This window comes from Phyllobates terribilis, unplaced genomic scaffold, assembly GCF_046119375.1.
Source record: "Phyllobates terribilis strain yellow unplaced genomic scaffold, ASM4611937v1 Scaffold_49__1_contigs__length_9717188, whole genome shotgun sequence".
Taxonomy (NCBI): domain Eukaryota; kingdom Metazoa; phylum Chordata; class Amphibia; order Anura; family Dendrobatidae; genus Phyllobates; species Phyllobates terribilis.
The window spans coordinates 7656558-7673582 of NW_027362809.1; the positions used below are offsets into that span (position 1 = coordinate 7656558).

A 17025-nucleotide genomic window follows, 5' to 3' on the forward strand; every position below is an offset into this window, starting at 1 on the left:
AATTAATAAGGCAGCTCCTGGTGACAGAAGCAGACGTTGCAGGAGCAGATCCCAGAGGAGATGGGACACATCTTTTGCAGAAGCCCTAATATAACAAAATGGCAGAAAGCCAGGGAAGTAGAAATCCCCATAACGTGACACCATTTTGAAAATGATAACCCTCAGTGAATTAATCTATAGGAATATTGACTATTTTGACTCCACAGGCATTTTCCAGAAATGTGGATGTTGGAGAGTGAAAATTGCACATTTTCCATGTTATTACTCAACACATAGTGCCCAGATTGTGCTACAGGAGAAACACACACTGTAAATTTAAGTGGGATGGATGCTATGTGGTTTAGGTACACTGCAAGGCTCAGAAGTGAGTGGAGATTTAACTTTGAGAGGAGGGTTATTGTTGAATTGGATTATGGAAGCCATGTTGCTTTTCAAGAGCCTTTGAGCCACTAATAATGTGGAAACCTCTGTTTTTCCATTGAAGAGATGTTGGACCTTAGTGGGGAACTTTTTTTTTTTTTGCTGGATGAATAGAAGTTTTTATTGGTATTATTTTCGCCTACATAAAATTGTTTGGTATCTTTTGGTATCTTTTCATTCCATATTTGGGAGGCAGAATGAACAAATAGTTGAACACCACGCTCTACTGGTTCATCCTATGAGGTTTTCTATTAGACTTTGAACTAATTACATTTTTATGGACAGTTTAAGTAGAAATGTTCAAAAATATAAAATTCAAGAATATTTAATTCAAAAATAATAATTGGTTTTATTCTTGGCAGTTGACTGTACCAGGAGATCAGAGGGACAGCTGACATCTTCAGTTTTCAAATCAGATGATTTTGAGATCCCACAGGATACAACTGAAATGAATGCCATTACTTCAGATATACCATCATCTCTTCACAGCAAAGATCTGTCATCTAATCCTTTGAAACCGTTCCTATCTTCTGATTCATTACCGACTGCTAAGGAAAATCAAAGTAACAAAATAAGCATTAAAAAACGAATTGCTCCTAATGCAAAGAAGCCATTTTCACATTCAGAATATGGAAATAGTTTTTCCCTTGAAACATGTTTTCTTAAACATCAAAAAATTCACACAGCAAAGAATAGATTTTTTTGTTCCAAGTATGGAAGATGTTTTAACAAGAAATCAGATCTTGTTAGTCACCAGAGAATTCACACACAGGACAAGCCATTTTCATGTTCAGAATGTCAGAAATGTTTTACAGAGAAATCAACTTTTATCAGACATCAGAGAACTCACTCAGAGGAGAAGCCATTTTCATGTTCAGAATGTGGGAAATGTTTTAAATGGAAAACGAATATTGATAGCCACCAAAGAATCCACAGAAGGGAGAAGCCTTTTTCATGTTCAGAATGTGGGAAATCTTTTACAGAGAAGTCAAATCTTATCAAACATCACAGAACTCACACAGGGGAGAAGCCATTTTCATGTTCAGAATGTGGGAAATGTTTTGCAAAGAAATCAACTCTTAATACACATCAGAGAACTCACACAGGGGAGAAGCCATTTTCATGTTCAGAATGTGTAAAATGTTTTAACCAAAAATCAGGTTTTGTTAAACACCAGAGAACTCACACAGGGGAGAAGCCTTTTTCATGTTCAGATTGTGGGAAAGGTTTTATACAGCAATCACATCTTAATACACATGAGAGAACTCACACAGGGGAGAAGCCTTTTTCATGTTCAGAATGTGGTAAATGCTTTACGAAGAAATCAAATCTTATGAACCATCACAGAACTCACACAGGGGAGAAGCCTTTCTCATGTTCAGAATGTGGAAAATGTTTTAATCAGAAATCAGATTTTGTTAAGCACCAGAGAACCCAAACAGGGGAGAAGCCATTTTTATGTTCAGAATGTGGGAAATGTTTTGCAAAGAAATGGACTCTTAATACACATCAGAGAACTCATACAGGGGAGAAGCCATTTTCATGTTCAGAATGTGGAAAATGTTTTGCAAGGAAATGGACTCTTAATACACATCAGAGAACTCACACAGGGGAGAAGCCTTTCTCATGTTCAGAATGTGGAAAATGTTTCAATCAGAAATCAGATTTTGTTAAGCACCAGAGAACCCACACAGGGGAGAAGCCATTTTTATGTTCAGAATGTGGGAAATGTTTTGCAAAGAAATGGACTCTTAATACACATCAGAGAACTCATACAGGGGAGAAGCCATTTTCGTGTTCAGAATGTGGAAAATGTTTTGCAAATAAATCGACTCTTAATACACATCAGAGAGCTCACACAGGGGAGAAGCCTTTCTCATGTTCAGAATGTGGAAAATGTTTCAATCAGAAATCAGATTTTGTTAAGCACCAGAGAACTCATACAGGGGAGAAGCCATTTTCATGTTCAGAATGTGGAAAATGTTTTGCAAAGAAATCGACTCTTAATACACATCAGAGAACTCACACAGGGGAGAAGCCTTTCACATGTTCAGATTGTGGGAAAGGTTTTATACCGAAATCAGATTTTGTTAAACATCACAGAACTCACACAGGGGAGAAGCCTTTTTCATGTTCAAAATGTGGGAAATGTTTTAACCAGAAAGTGCATCTTGATAGCCACCGGAGAACCCACACAGGGAAGAATGCTGCAACTATACCCAACTGGTCGCTGTAGAGACTAGAAAGGCCCTAGCTGCACAACTGAAAACACCACCTTGGACGCAGTTGAGGAGTTTCTCGTACCTTCTGAAGAACCAGAGGGGAGGAAGCAACACACTGTCAACAAGGGGAAATGAAAGTGTGAAGTAAGATATGAAAACCCTGAGTGAGAAACTAGAACACATTCATATAGGGAAAAGAAGGCAAGCTAATGAGAACCAAAAATAAAATGAACAAGTATAACTTCCCAGAAACCTAATAGTGGTAGAAGGAAATTATACTGGGAGGGACAGCAAACAGATCAGGAGGATAGTTTCTCCTTTGTGGTGAAACGTCCAAAAGTCATCCTCACCCACAATTATTTGAATTTTATAACAATATATATCTACAGGAGACTGGTACAGCAATGGGAAGTAAAATAGCTCTACAGTATGTAAATCTTTTAATGGTCAAGCTTGAAAGTGACTTCTTGTCCTCATGTCCCATCAGGCCTCTTGTCTACTACCGTTACATTGACGATATTTTAATCCTCTGGACAGAATCCGAGCAACAGCTAAACATTCCATGAACACTTTAATCAATTTCATCCCACCATCAACTTATCACTCAACTACTCATTCCTGTACTGAAATTAACTTTTTGAACACCTTTATTAAGGTACAAAACAATGAAATAGAGACGTCCCTGTACCATAAGCCAATTGACCGTCCAACATACCTTAAATGGGTTAGTTTCCATCCAAAACACAAAAAAACTCTATGGTCTATAGTCAAGCCATCAGATACAATCAGATATGTTCCAACCCTATGGACAGAGACAAACACCTTGGTGGCCTCAGACCTTTTTAAACCAGAGCTACCATCCAAGAACAATTGAAACCAGATTGCAAGAGCCACCAGAATATCAAGGAATCATCTCGTACATTTCAGAACTGAACAAGAAAGCAACCTGGTGCCTCTAGTAGTCACCTACAATCCAAATCTCGAGGTGCTAAGGGGAGCTGCATGGAAATTACAACCATTATTACAAAAAGATGCCCGCTTACAATCTATATTTCCAGATCCCTCACTTCTGGTGTTTTAGGCAGCCCCCAAATCTAAAAAGCATCATTGTGAGAACCTCCCTGTCCTCTCCAACAGCTACAGGAACCTATCCCTGCAACCAGAAAAAATGTAAAACCTGTTCATTTATAATGACCATGGACAAGATAAAGATTCCCAACTCACATCAGGACCACAAGACCCCAGGTACAGGTACTGCTGCATCACATCTAATGTAGCATGCTTAATTATATGTACCAAATGTCCAGCTTGGGGGTGTGTATATGGGGAGACAGGGCTAAAACTTAGAACAAGGATGAATTCTCATCGCCACACAATAAAAGAAAAAGGAATAGATCTACCTTTGGCCGAACATTTTTTATTCCTGATCACCTGATCACAGCATCATGGACATAAAATTACTTATATTAAAAGGTAACTTCAAATCTCAGAGAGACAGAAAAATTTGGAGATACAAACTTATGATAATCTTTGACACACTCACAGAGCAGGAATTAATGTGTTGCATGGATTTATGTCTTTCCACATCAACTAAGGAATGTGCTCCTCAGACCATTTGGGGGGTATCACAATCATGGACCAGACCTCAATCACAGGACAATAAAACTTTCACACTCCTTATTTATGAATTGTTCCAATATTCACGGCCACAACTGCTTTTCCCTCTCCCATACTAATAGTTCTGCTTCACATCACTTGTCTTATCTATGGCATTATTCCTGTGCCCTGTTGTGTATAAATATGTGACTCTTCAGATTTTGTGTTATACTATGTCTGATGAAGAGACCTGAGTAGTCTTGAAGGTTTGCAATTTGCTACGATCTTTTCAGTTAGCCATTAAAAGGTATCAACCACTGAAGACTCTCAAATTTTAATATTTTTCTCCAAACAGCAATATTAAGATCTTTCCACAAGTGTTCAATGGGATTTAGATCTGGACTCATTGCTGGTCACTTCAGAACTCTCCAGCACTTTGTTTCCATCAATTTCTGGGTGCTTTTTGAAGTATGTTTGGGGTCATTGTAATGCTAGAAGACCCATGAACTAGAACACAAACCTAGCTTTCTGACACTAGGCACTACATTGCCACACAAAATTCTTTGGTAATTTTCCGATTTCTTGATGCCTTGCACACAGTGAAGGCACCCAGTGACAAAGGCAGCAAAACAACTCTGAAACATCTTGGAGCCTCTGCCATATTTGACTGTAGGTACTGTGTTCTTTTTTTTGTAGGCTTTATTCTATTTTTGGTAAACAGTAGAATGATGTACTTTACCAAAAATCTCTATCTTGGTCTCATCTGTACACAAAACGCTTCCCCAGAAGGATTTTGGCTTACTCATGTACATTTTGGCAACTGCAGTCTAGCTTTTTTATGCATCTGTGTCAGCAGTGGGGTCCTCCTGGGTCTCCTGCCATAGCATTTCATTTAATTCAAATGTTGATGGATAGTTCATGCTGGCACTGATGCGCCCTGAGCATGCAATACAGCTTTGGAACTTTACTGGGGCTGCTTATCCCCCATCTGGACTATCCTGCATTGCAACATTTCATATATTTTTCTCTGCTGTCCACATCTAGTGAGATTAGCTTCAGTGCCATGGGTTGTAAATTTATTGATAATGTTGCGCACCATGGACAAAGAAAATCTAGATATCTGGAGATAGATTTGTAACCTTGAAATTGTTGATATTTTTCAACAATTTTGGTTCTCCAGTCCTCAGACAGTTCTCTCCTCTTTCTGTTCTCCATGCACACAATGCAAAGATTGAATCAACTTGTCCTTTTTTTATGTGGTTTCAAGTGTGATTTTCATGTTGCCCACACTTGTTACTTGCCACAATTGAGTTTGAACTGGCTTCACATGCTTGAAACAAAGTTGTTTATCATCAATTTTGGCAAGGTGCCAACAATTTTGTTTGGCCCATTTTTTTCTCTTTTTTTGTGTTGTTCCAATACACATAAAGGAAATAAACGTGTATAACAAAAAGTGTTATTGCAATAATTTTATAGGAGAATTACTTGATTCTCTGGAACAATTTCAAAGGATCCAACACTTTGACCATGACTTGTTTTTTGTTGCCTTTTTAATTTGTTGCAGAATTTCATCCTCTACATCTTCAGCTATATTAGGAGGCTTGTAGCAAACTCCAATTAGCAGCTTTCCATTATTGCCATTTCCATGTACATTTACCCATACTGACCCTACATTGTCGAAAGCTCCCCCCAATGTCGTCGTTGAGCACAGGTCTTAAGTTGGATTTACCTTTTTTTCTTTCCTAACCATTTGAATGTAGTGTAACCCTCTGTCACCCAGTCCTGGCTTTCTAGCCAGGTTTCCCTAATGCCCACCACATCGTAATCTTTGGCTGGCATAGGAGCCTCTAATTCATTCATTTTTTTTGCAAGACTTCTTGCATTTGCCAGCAGACATTTAATACTCTTAGCACATTTATTACTCCTACTCGCCTCCTTACTTTCCTTGAATGTCCCAGAATCCTCATTGACTCCTAATGTCTCTCTCTCTGTCTACTCTATACCCTTATTTGTATAAGTACCCTCCCTCCCCCCAGATCCTAGTTTAACCCCTTTAAAGCCCAATACGTATTAATACGCGTTTGTGCCCTGGACTTTAAGAGCCTGACCTGTATTCATACGTCATTGTGATTGCTTGCGCACACAGGCTGTGCGGGTGCGATCGCCGCCGGGTGTCATCTGATTGTCACAGCTGACACCCGGTGCTATGTGCAGGAAGCGGTCCCGCACCGCTCCTGGCACATTAACCCTTGCAATGCTGCGATCGAAGTCGATCGCAGCATTGCGGTGGCAAGGGGAGGTGATCGCAATACTCACCTCTTCCGGCCTCCAGCGCTGTCTGCCGCGGCTACCCGATGTTTCCATGATGACCCGATGTCGTCATGACAACATCATGGTCACCAGACAGCAGGAAGATGTTTTGGTCATGCGCAGTGCTTGACTAAAATATCTTCTCCCTGTACAGCACTGACAGCCTGTATAGCACAGGAATGGTGCTTCATTCCTGTACTATACAGGCGATCAGAATAAAAAAAGTGAAAGTCCCATAGTGGGACAAAGTATAAAAATAAAAAAGTGTCAGAAAGTGGAAAAAAAAAAAAAAAATTGTACAAATAGAAAAAAGAATCCACCAAAAATAAAAATATAATGTACCCATCAATAAATATTATTATGAAAAAACAAAACAATAAAAGTACACATATTTGGTATCGCCGCGTCTGGAACGACCTGACCTATAAAACTGTCCCACTAGTTAACCCCTTTAGTGAACATGGTAAAAAAAAACAAAGCAAAAGACAATGCTTTATCATCATACCGCCAAACAAAAAATGGAATAACACGCAATCAAAAAGACGAATATAAATAAAAATGATACCGCTGAAAACGTCATCTTGTCCCGCAAAAAACAAGCCACCATACAGCTCCATCAGCCGAAAAATAAAAAGTTATAGCTCTCAGAATAAAGCGATGCAAAAAAATAATTTTTTCTATAAAATAGCTTTTATTGTGTAAAAGCGCCAAAACATAGAAAAAGGATATAAATGTGGTACCGCTGTAAACATACTAACCTGAAGAATAACGCTGCCTTATCAGTTTTACCACACGCAGAACAGCATAAAAAAAAGGAAAATAAAAACAATTCCTGAATTGTTGATTTTTGTTTGTTCTGACTCCCAAAAATCGGAATAGAAAGCGATCAAAAAATGTCACGTGCCTGAAAATGGCACCAATAAAAATGTCAACTCAACCCGCAAAAAACAAGCCATCACATGACTCCGTCGGCCAAAATATGGAAAAATTATAGCTCTCAAAATATGGTGATGCAAAAACTAGATTTTACAAAAAAATGCGTCTTTTAGTGTGTGACAGCTGGCAATCATAAAAACCTGATATGATTCTGGTATCGCTGTAATCGCACCGACCCAAAGAATAAAGTCATCACTTATAAAGCACGAGGAACGGCGTAAAAAATAAACTCTCGGGTTAGGTTTAAGGTTGTGCTAGGGTTAGGGTTGGGGTTACTGTTGGGTTAGGGTTAGAGTTAGGGTTGGGCTAGGGTTAGGGTTGGGCTAGGGGTTAGTGTTGGGCTAGGGGTTAGGGTTGGGGTTGGGCTAGGGTTAGGGTTGGGCTAGGGTTAAGTTAGGATTGGGCTAGGCTTAGGTTAGGGTTGGTTTAGGGTTAGGGTTGGGCTAAGGTTGGGCTAGGGTTAGGGTTGGGATTTTTTTCAAAAGTAAAAAAAAAGATGACGATATGGTGACTAGTGTTGAGCGGAAGTGCTCGCTACTTGTGTTTGCATCGGGTGCTCGGGTATGCACTGAGTATCGCGGGTGCTTGAGTGACATGCTCGAGTCTCCGTCCCATATGCTTCGTGGCCAAAAAAACCTTGCGGGATTGCCTGCCATGCACGAGCGATCCCCGGGTGTCTAATAACCGTGAAACATGCGGGCGGGAACTCGAGCATTTCACTCGAGCACACGCGATACATGGTGCATACCTGAGTACCCGATGCAAACTCAGGTAGCGAGCACTTGCGCTCAAGACTAATGACAACTTATTCAATATGATGACCTAATGTTATCAAATTCTGTGTCGTACCTCTGGGTTCAAAATGTTCACTATACCCCTTGATAAAATCCTTGAGGGGTGTAGTTTCCAAAATCGGGTCACTTGTGGTGTGTTTCCACTATTTAGGCACATCAGGGGCTCTCGAAACGAGACATGGTGTCCGCTCTCGATTCCAGACAATTTTGCGTTCAAAAAGTCACACAGTGCTCCATCCCTTCTGAACTCTGCCGTGAGCCCAAACACTATTTTCCCCACATATGGGGTATTGGCATACTCAGGATAAATTGCACAAAAGTTTTAGGTGTCCATATTCTCCTCTTACCCTTGTGAAAATAAAAAAATTGGGGCTAAAACATAATTTTTGTGGAAAAAGTTTGATTTTTTTATTTCCACGGCTCCATGTTATAAACTTCTGTGAAGCACTTGGAGGTTCAGGGTGCTCACCACACATCTAAATAAGTTCCCTGAGGGGTCTAGTTTCCAAAATGGTGTCACTTGTGGGGGGTTTCCACTGTTTAGGCACATCAGGGGCTCTCCAAACGCAACATGGCGTCCACTAATTATTCAAGCAAACTTTACAATCAAAAAGTCAAATGGCGTTCCTTCCCTTCCGAACCCTGCCGTGTGCCCAAGCAGTGGTTTTCTCCCACATATGGGGTATCTTCTTACTCTGCAGAAATTGCACAACAAACTGCATGGTGCAATTTCTCCTGTTACCCTTATGAAAATGCAAAATTGGGGGCTGAAAAACATTTTTGTGGGAAAAATGTGAAAATTTTATTTTTACGGCTAAATGTTATAAACTTCTGTGAAGCACCTGGGGGTTCAAGGTGCTCACCACACATCTAGATAAGTTCCCTAAGGGGTCTAGTTTCCAAAATGGTGTCACTTGTGGGGGGTTTCCACTGTTTAGGCACATCGGGCTCTCCAAACGCAACATGGCATCCACTAATTATTCAAGCAAATTTTACATTCAAAAAGTCAAATGACGCTCCTTCCCTTCCGAGCCCTGCTGTGTGCCCAAACAGTGTTTTTTCCCCACATATGGGGTATCTGTGTGCTCAGGGGAAATTGCACAACAAATTTTGGGGTCCATTTTTCCTGTTACCCCTGCAAAAATAAAAAAAAATGGGTCTAAAGTAACATTTTTGTGAAAAAAGTTAAATGTTAATTCCACATTCCAAAAAATCCTGTGAAACACCTGAAGGGTTAATAAAGTTCTTGAATGTGGTTTTGAGCACCTTGAGCGATGCAGTTTTTAGAATGGTGTCACTTTTGGGTATTTTCTGTCATAAAGGCCCCTCAAAGTCACTTCAAATGTGAGGTGGTCCCTAAAAAAATGGTTTTGCAAATTTTGTTGGAAAAATGAGAAATTGCTGGTCAACTTTTAACCCTTATAGCTCCCTAATAAGAAAAAATTTGGTTCCAAATTTGTGCTGATGTAAAGTAGACATGTGGGAAATGTTATTTATTAACTTTTTTTGTGTGACATACAGCACAGACCAAAAGTTTGGACACACCTTCTCATTTAATGATTTTTCTGTATTTTCTTGACTTTGAAAATTGTTCTTTCACACTGAAGGCATCAAAACTATGAATTAACACATGTGGAATTATATACTTAACAAAAAAGTGTGAAACAACTGAAAATATGTCTTATACTCTTGGTTCTTCAAAGTAGCCACCTTTTGCTTTGATGACTGCTTTGCACACTCTTGGCATTCTCTTGATGATCTTCAAGAGGTAGTCACCGGAAATGGTTTTCACTTCACAGGTGTGCCCTGTCAGGTTTAATAAGTGGGATTTCTTGCCTTATAAATGGGGTTGGGACCACCAGTTGTGTTGTGCAGAAGAACTGGTGGATACACAGCTGATAGTCCTACTGAATAGGCTGTTAGCTTTTTTCTTGCCATAATACAAATTCTAAGTAAAGAAAAACAAGTGACCATCATTACTTTAAGAATTGAAGGTCAGTCAGTCCGAAAAATTGGGCAAACTTTGAAAGTGTCCCCAAGTGCAGTTGCAAAAACCATCAAGCGTTACAAAGAAACTGGCTCACATGAGGACCGCCCCAGGAAAGGAAAACCAAGAGTCACCTCTGCTTCTGAGGATAAGTTTATCCGAGTCACCCGCCTCAGAAATCGCAGGTTAACAACAGCTCAGATTAGAGACCAGGTCAATGCCACACAGAGTTCTAGCAGCAGACACATCTCTACAACAACTGTTAAGAGGAGACTTTGTGCAGCAGGCCTTCATGGTAAAATAGATTCTAGGAAACCACTGCTAATGACAGGCAACAAGCAGAAGAGACTTGTTTGGGCTAAAGAACACAAGGAATGGACATTAGACCAGTGGAAATCTGTGCTTTGGTCTGATGAGTCCAAATTTGAGATCTTTGGTTCCAACCACCGTGTCTTTGTGTGACGCAGAAAAGGTGAACGGATGGACTCTACATGCCTGGTTCCCACCGTGAAGCATGGAGGAGGAGGTGTGATGGTGTGGGGGTTCTTTGCTGGTGACACTGTTGGGGATTTATTTAAAATTGAAGGCATACTGAACCAGCATGGCTACCACAGCATCTTGCAGCGACATGCTATTCCATCCAGTTTGCGTTTAGTTGGACCATCATTTATTTTTCAACAGGACAATGACCCCAAACACACCTCCAGGCTGTGTAAGGGCGATTTGACCAAGAAGGAGAGTGATGGGGTGCTACGCCAGATGACCTGGCCTCCACAGTCACTAGACCTGAACCCAATCGAGATGGTTTGGGGTGAGCTGGACCGCAGAGTGAAGGCAAAAGGGCCAACAAGTGCTAAGCATCTCTGGGAACTCCTTCAAGATTGTTGGAAGACCATTTCCGGTGACTACCTCTTGAAGCTCATCAAGAGAATGCCAAGAGTGTGCAAAGCAGTCATCAAAGCAAAAGGTGGCTACTTTGCAGAACCTAGAATATAAGACATATTTTCAGTTGTTTCACACTTTTTTGTTAAGTATATAATTCCACATGTGTTAATTCATAGTTTTGATGCCTTCAGTGTGAATGTACAATTTTCAAAGTCATGAAAATACAGAAAAATCTTTAAATGAGAAGGTGTGTCCAAACTTTTGTTATGTACTGTATCTCTCTGATTTAAGGGCATAAAAATTTAAATTTAAAAATTTCTAAATTTTCGCCAAATTTCAGCTTTTTTCACAAATAAATGTGTAACATACCTGGTGGCGTCCTTGCATAGTGGTCCATCTCCCACTGTGCAAGAGCGCGCACTTGATCTCCAGTCCAGAATGTCTCTCTGGCTTCCCTCCATGCTGTCTGTTTGTGTCTGTTTCTGCTGCTTAATGGCGGCGCCCGATCACTTCCTGCTTTTTGTACCTGCTGTGGGTCACACCCCTTGTGCGTCCTCAGCCTATTGCTGTCTGTCACCTGGTATATAACCCAGCTGCTCCAATCAATCCCTGCCTGAGTATTGTGTTTCATTCAGTGTGTTCTTGCACTCTGAAGGTGCCAGGTCCCGTTCTGTGTTCTCTTGTCTGCCTATCCTGAAGGCTGTATTTCCAGGCCTGTCTGAACACGCTCCTAGCCTGTTCCTCCCGCCTTCTAGGGGCCGATTACCTAGACCCGCTCCTGTATCTTGTCTGTCCTGTCTGAACACGCTCCTAGCCTGTTCCTCCCGCCTTCTAGGGGCCGATTACCTAGACCCGCTCCTGTATCTTGTCTGTCCTGTCTGAACACGCTCCTTGCCTGTTCGTCCCGCTTCTCTGGGGGCCGTATTCCCAGACCCGCTCCTGTATTCCACTGCAGTGTCGGTCTCCTCCGTACACTCAGTTCCAGTCTGAACTCTCTCCTATCCTTTACCTGTTTTGCCTCTATGTCCGTTCCCTTCCTTTTTCTGCAGAGTCTGAACTCGTACCTAACTCCTGCTTGTTGTCTCTGTACTCCCGTTTGTGAGTTTGTGGTCCACTCGCTACTTCACTGCAAGTACCCTGTGGGTATCTGGCTCTGCCTTTCCCTTCCTGTCTGTTCCGTGTGAACAGAGCCCTGTCCCCCCTGCTCTGCCTTGCTCACCGCTCCGGCGGTTCTAGCCTGCTCTGACTCCTTTGCTCACCGCTCCGGCGGTTCTAGCCGCTCTGACTCCTTTGCTCACTGCTCCGGCAGTCTCGCTCCGCTCTGACTCCCTTGCTCACTGCTCCGGCAGTCTCGCTCCGCTCTGACTCCCTTGCTCACTGCTCCGGCAGTCTCGCTCCGCTCTGACTCCCTTGCTCACTGCTCTGGCAGTCTCGCTCCATTCTGACTCCTTTGCTCACTGCTCCGGCAGTCTCGCTCCGCTCTGACTCCTTTGCTCACTGCTCCGGCAGTCTCGCTCCGCTCTGACTCCTTTGCTCACTGCTCCGGCAGTCTCGCTCTGCTCTGACTCCTTTGCTCACTGCTCCGGCAGTCTCGCTCCGTTCTGACTCCTTTGCTCACTGCTCCGGCAGTCTCGCTCCGCTCTGACTCCTTTGCTCACTGCTCCGGCAGTCTCGCTCCGCTCTGACTCCTTTGCTCACTGCTCCGGCAGTCTCGCTCCGCTCTGACTCCTTTGCTCACTGCTCCGGCAGTCTCGCTCCGCTCTGACTCCTTTGCTCACTGCTCCGGCAGTCTCGCTCCGCTCTGACTCCTTTGCTCACTGCCCCGGCAGTCTCGCTCTGCTCTGACCTCTTGCTCACTGCTCCAGGCGGCCTTGTCCTGCTCTACTCTTGCTCACCGCTCCAGGCGGCCTCGTCCTGCCCTGCTCTCGCTCACCTCTCTGGGCGGCCTCACTCTGCTGTGTTTGTCCGCCACATCTGTGGTTCTGTTCCTGAGTCCCAGTGTGTACTGGGTCCTATCCCGCCTGTGTTCTTACCTGCTAGTGCCTCCCTGTCTGCACTCTAGCTGTGCTTGTCTGTACCCCTCTGCCTGCATTGTTCCTGAGTCCCAGTGTGTACTGGGTCCTATCCCGCCTGTGTTCCTACCTGCTAGTGCCTCCCTGTCTGCACTCTAGCTGTGCTTGCCTGTACCCCCCTGCCTGCATACCCGCCTGCCTGCATACCAGTAGTGCCTGCCTATACCCACCAGTCTGTGCGCCAGCCTAACCAGTCTGTTCCTGTATTCCCCTGTGTGGGTCAACAGCCGTGTCCGGGGTCTGTACTGGAGTAGCACCTGGTCCCTCTGCTCGGTTCCTCCTTGGTGCACTGGCGTCGTATGCCGTCGTGCGACCCTGGTCGGATCGGGTGAATACCTAGTTATGCCCCTCCAGGCATTCACTCTCCGGCACGGTCCAGTGGAATCACTCGCACACACCGCTCAGCCCGGGCGTGTGCATTACAGCATGCTCAGGCCATGGTTCCCGTTGAGCCCCACGGCCTTCGCTCTCTGAGACTTTTTCCAGTGAATACATGCATTAAAAATAAATAATTTTTTTTTCCCCTTAGCTGAGTTCCAGGCGAATTACGCACCTGTCCAGATGGATCTATCAGCTCTCGTTCCTGCGGATCCGCCACGTTACTATGGGGATCCAAGACAGAGTCGCGCATTTGTGGAGCAATGCATGCTACACTTCAAGTTCTACCCTCTATGTTTTCCCACAGATCGGGCTAAGGTGGGATTCATGATGTCTTACTTAGCGGGTGATGCCTTGAATTGGATCACCCCCCTATGGGACGCACAGGATCCTATCGTCCTGGACATAATGGCCTTCCTGGTGGCCTTTCTAATGGTCTTCGATGATCCTAACCCGGAGGCTCCTGCTGAAGCTTCACTTCCCAATATCCCGGAGCAGCCCCGATGGGTAATGTGTGTGGGTTGCGCAATAGTCTTCCAGCCCAATGAGACTACTGCCCACCCAGAATCCTCACAGGGTGACTACGCTCTCCGGAATACTTCTCCCAACCTCAAGAGGCAGTCCAGACGTGCTAGACGTAGAGGCAAGCCGTCACGCCAGGGTCTGTCCTCCCTGAGACCTCCTGACCCCAACCTTGAAGTCCCTACTGAAGCTTCATCTCCCTGTATCCCGGAGAAGCCCCAACGGGTAATGTGCGTGGGTAGTGCACCAGTTCTCCTGCCCAAAGAGACTGCTGCCCACCCAGAATCCACACCGGAGGACCCCCTGTTGCCTCCTGAATCTCCCGGGATACCACTTGATGACAATTGGAGAGAGACTTCCCTATACTCTGCACCTGATACCTCGCCCGCTTCGTCCAGTGAGTCCGACCTAGTGTTCTCCGAAGCAGAGGTTACCCCCGAGTCTCTACACCCCTCCGATCAGGCGGAGGATCTCCAGTTGTCTCCTGAACCCTTCGGGGTGCTACCTGGTAGCGAATGGACAGAGACTTTCCTATACTCGGTACCTGATACCTCGTCTGCTTCATCCAGTGAGTCCGATCTAGTGTACTCCGAAGCAGAGGTTACCCATGAGTCTCTTCACCCCTCCGACCTGGCGGAGGACCTCCAGTTGTCTCCTGAGCCCTTCGGGGTGCTACCTGGTAGCGAAAGGACAGAGACTCTCCTATACTCTGTACCTGATACCTCGCTCGCTTCGTCCAGTGAGTCCAACCTAGTGTACTCCAAAGCAGAGGTTACTCCCGAGTCTCTACACCCCTCCGACCAGGCAGAGGACCTCCAGTTGTCTCCAGAACCCTTCGGGGTGCCACCTGGTGGTGAATGGACAGAGACTTACCTATATCCTGGATCTGATACCTCGCTCGCTTCGCCTAGTGAGTCTAACCTAGTGTACTCCGAAGCAGAGGTTATTCACGAGTCTCTACACCCCTCTGACCAGGCGGAGGACCTCCAGTTGTCTCCAGAACCCTTCGGGGTGCCACCTGGTGGTGAATGGACAGAGACGTTCCTATACTCGGTACCCGATACCTCGCCTGCCTCATCCAGTGAGTCCGACCTAGTGTACTCTGAAGCAGATGTTTTCTCCAAGCCTCTGCACCCTTCTGACCCGGCGGAGGACCTCCAGTTGTTTCCTGAATCCTCTGGGGTACCACCAGATAACAAGGAGACAGGGCCTTTTCCTCATCCTGTAACTGATAACCCGTCTATTTCTTCCTGTGAGTTTGACAAGATGTACCTCGAAGCAGAGATTACCCCCAAGTCTCTGCTCCCCTCCAACCCGGTGGAGAACTTCCAGTTGTCTCCTGTACCCTCTGGGGTGCCACCTGAAAATATGTGGAGAGAGACTTCCTTGTGTGCTGTTCCTGGTACTCCATCCGTTTTGTCTGTTGCTGAGGATGGCTGGATGGGAGGTAGCATCCTAGCTACCCAGAGGAGACCAGTTTTTCCGGTGGACAGTGGAAGTGATCTCCTTGAAGTGAAGGATTGGCCCTCGAATTCCATGCGGAACATTCTGGCAGGCCTGAAGAAGAGGGGGCGTAAGGTGGGGGGGTACTGTAACATACCTGGCGGCGTCCTTGCATAGTGGTCCATCTCCCACTGTGCAAGAGCGCGCACTTGATCTCCAGTCCAGAATGTCTCTCTGGCTTCCCTCCATGCTGTCTGTTTGTGTCTGTTTCTGCTGCTTAAGGGTGGCGCCCGATCACTTCCTGCTTTTTGTACCTGCTGTGGGTCACACCCCTTGTGCGTCCTCAGCCTATTGCTGTCTGTCACCTGGTATATAACCCAGCTGCTCCAATCAATCCCTGCCTGAGCATTGTGTTTCATTCAGTGTGTTCTTGCACTCTGAAGGTGCCAGGTCCCGTTCTGTGTTCTCTTGTCTGCCTCTCCTGGAGGCTGTATTTCCAGGCCTGTCTGAACACGCTCCTAGCCTGTTCCTCCCGCCTTCTAGGGGCCGATTACCTAGACCCGCTCCTGTATCTTGTCTGTTCTGTCTGAACACGCTCCTTGCCTGTTCGTCCCGCTTCTCTGGGGGCCGTATTCCCAGACCCGCTCCTGTATTCCGCTGCAGTGTCGGTCTCCTCCGTACACTCAGTTCCAGTCTGAACTCTCTCCTATCCTTTACCTGTTTTGCCTCTATGTCCGTTCCCTTCCTTTTTCTGCAGAGTCTGAACTCGTACCTAACTCCTGCTTGTTGTCTCTGTACTCCCATTTGTGAGTTTGTGGTCCACTCGCTACTTCACTGCAAGTACCCTGTGGGTATCTGGCTCTGCCTTTCCCTTCCTGTCTGTTCCGTGTGAACAGAGCCCTGTCCCCCCTGCTCTGCCTTGCTCACCGCTCCGGCGGTTCTAGCCTGCTCTGACTCCTTTGCTCACCGCTCTGGCGGTTCTAGCCACTCTGACTCCTTTGCTCACTGCTCCGGCAGTCTCTATCCGCTCTGACTCCCTTGCTCACTGCTCCGGCAGTCTCGCTCTGCTCTGACTCCCTTGCTCACTGCTCCGGCAGTCTCGCTCCGCTCTGACTCCCTTGCTCACTGCTCCGGCAGTCTCGCTCCGCTCTGACTCCTTTGCTCACTGCTCCGGCAGTCTCGCTCCGCTCTGACTCCTTTGCTCACTGCTCCGGCAGTCTCGCTCCGCTCTGACTCCTTTGCTCACTGCTCCGGCAGTCTCGCTCCGCTCTGACTCCTTTGCTCACTGCTCCGGCAGTCTCGCTCCGCTCTGACTCCTTTGCTCACTGCTCCGGCAGTCTCGCTCCGCTCTGACTCCGTTGCTCACTGCTCCGGCAGTCTCGCTCCGCTCTGACTCCTTTGCTCACTGCTCCGGCAGTGTCGCTCCGCTCTGACTCCTTTGCTCACTGCTCCGGCAGTGT

General features: G+C 45.4%; 1 protein-coding gene across 1 annotated transcript in view; it reads left to right on the forward strand.

Moving 5' to 3' along the window:
* The window catches only part of LOC141191652 (uncharacterized), a 68275-nt gene that overhangs the window by 5684 nt on the left and 45566 nt on the right, over positions 1 to 17025 (forward strand). The window contains exons 4-5 of the mRNA XM_073661593.1: positions 783 to 2552; positions 9628 to 9630. Coding sequence (XP_073517694.1) covers positions 783 to 2552; positions 9628 to 9630 — 1773 coding nt within the window. The remainder of the gene's footprint in view (positions 1 to 782; positions 2553 to 9627; positions 9631 to 17025) is intronic.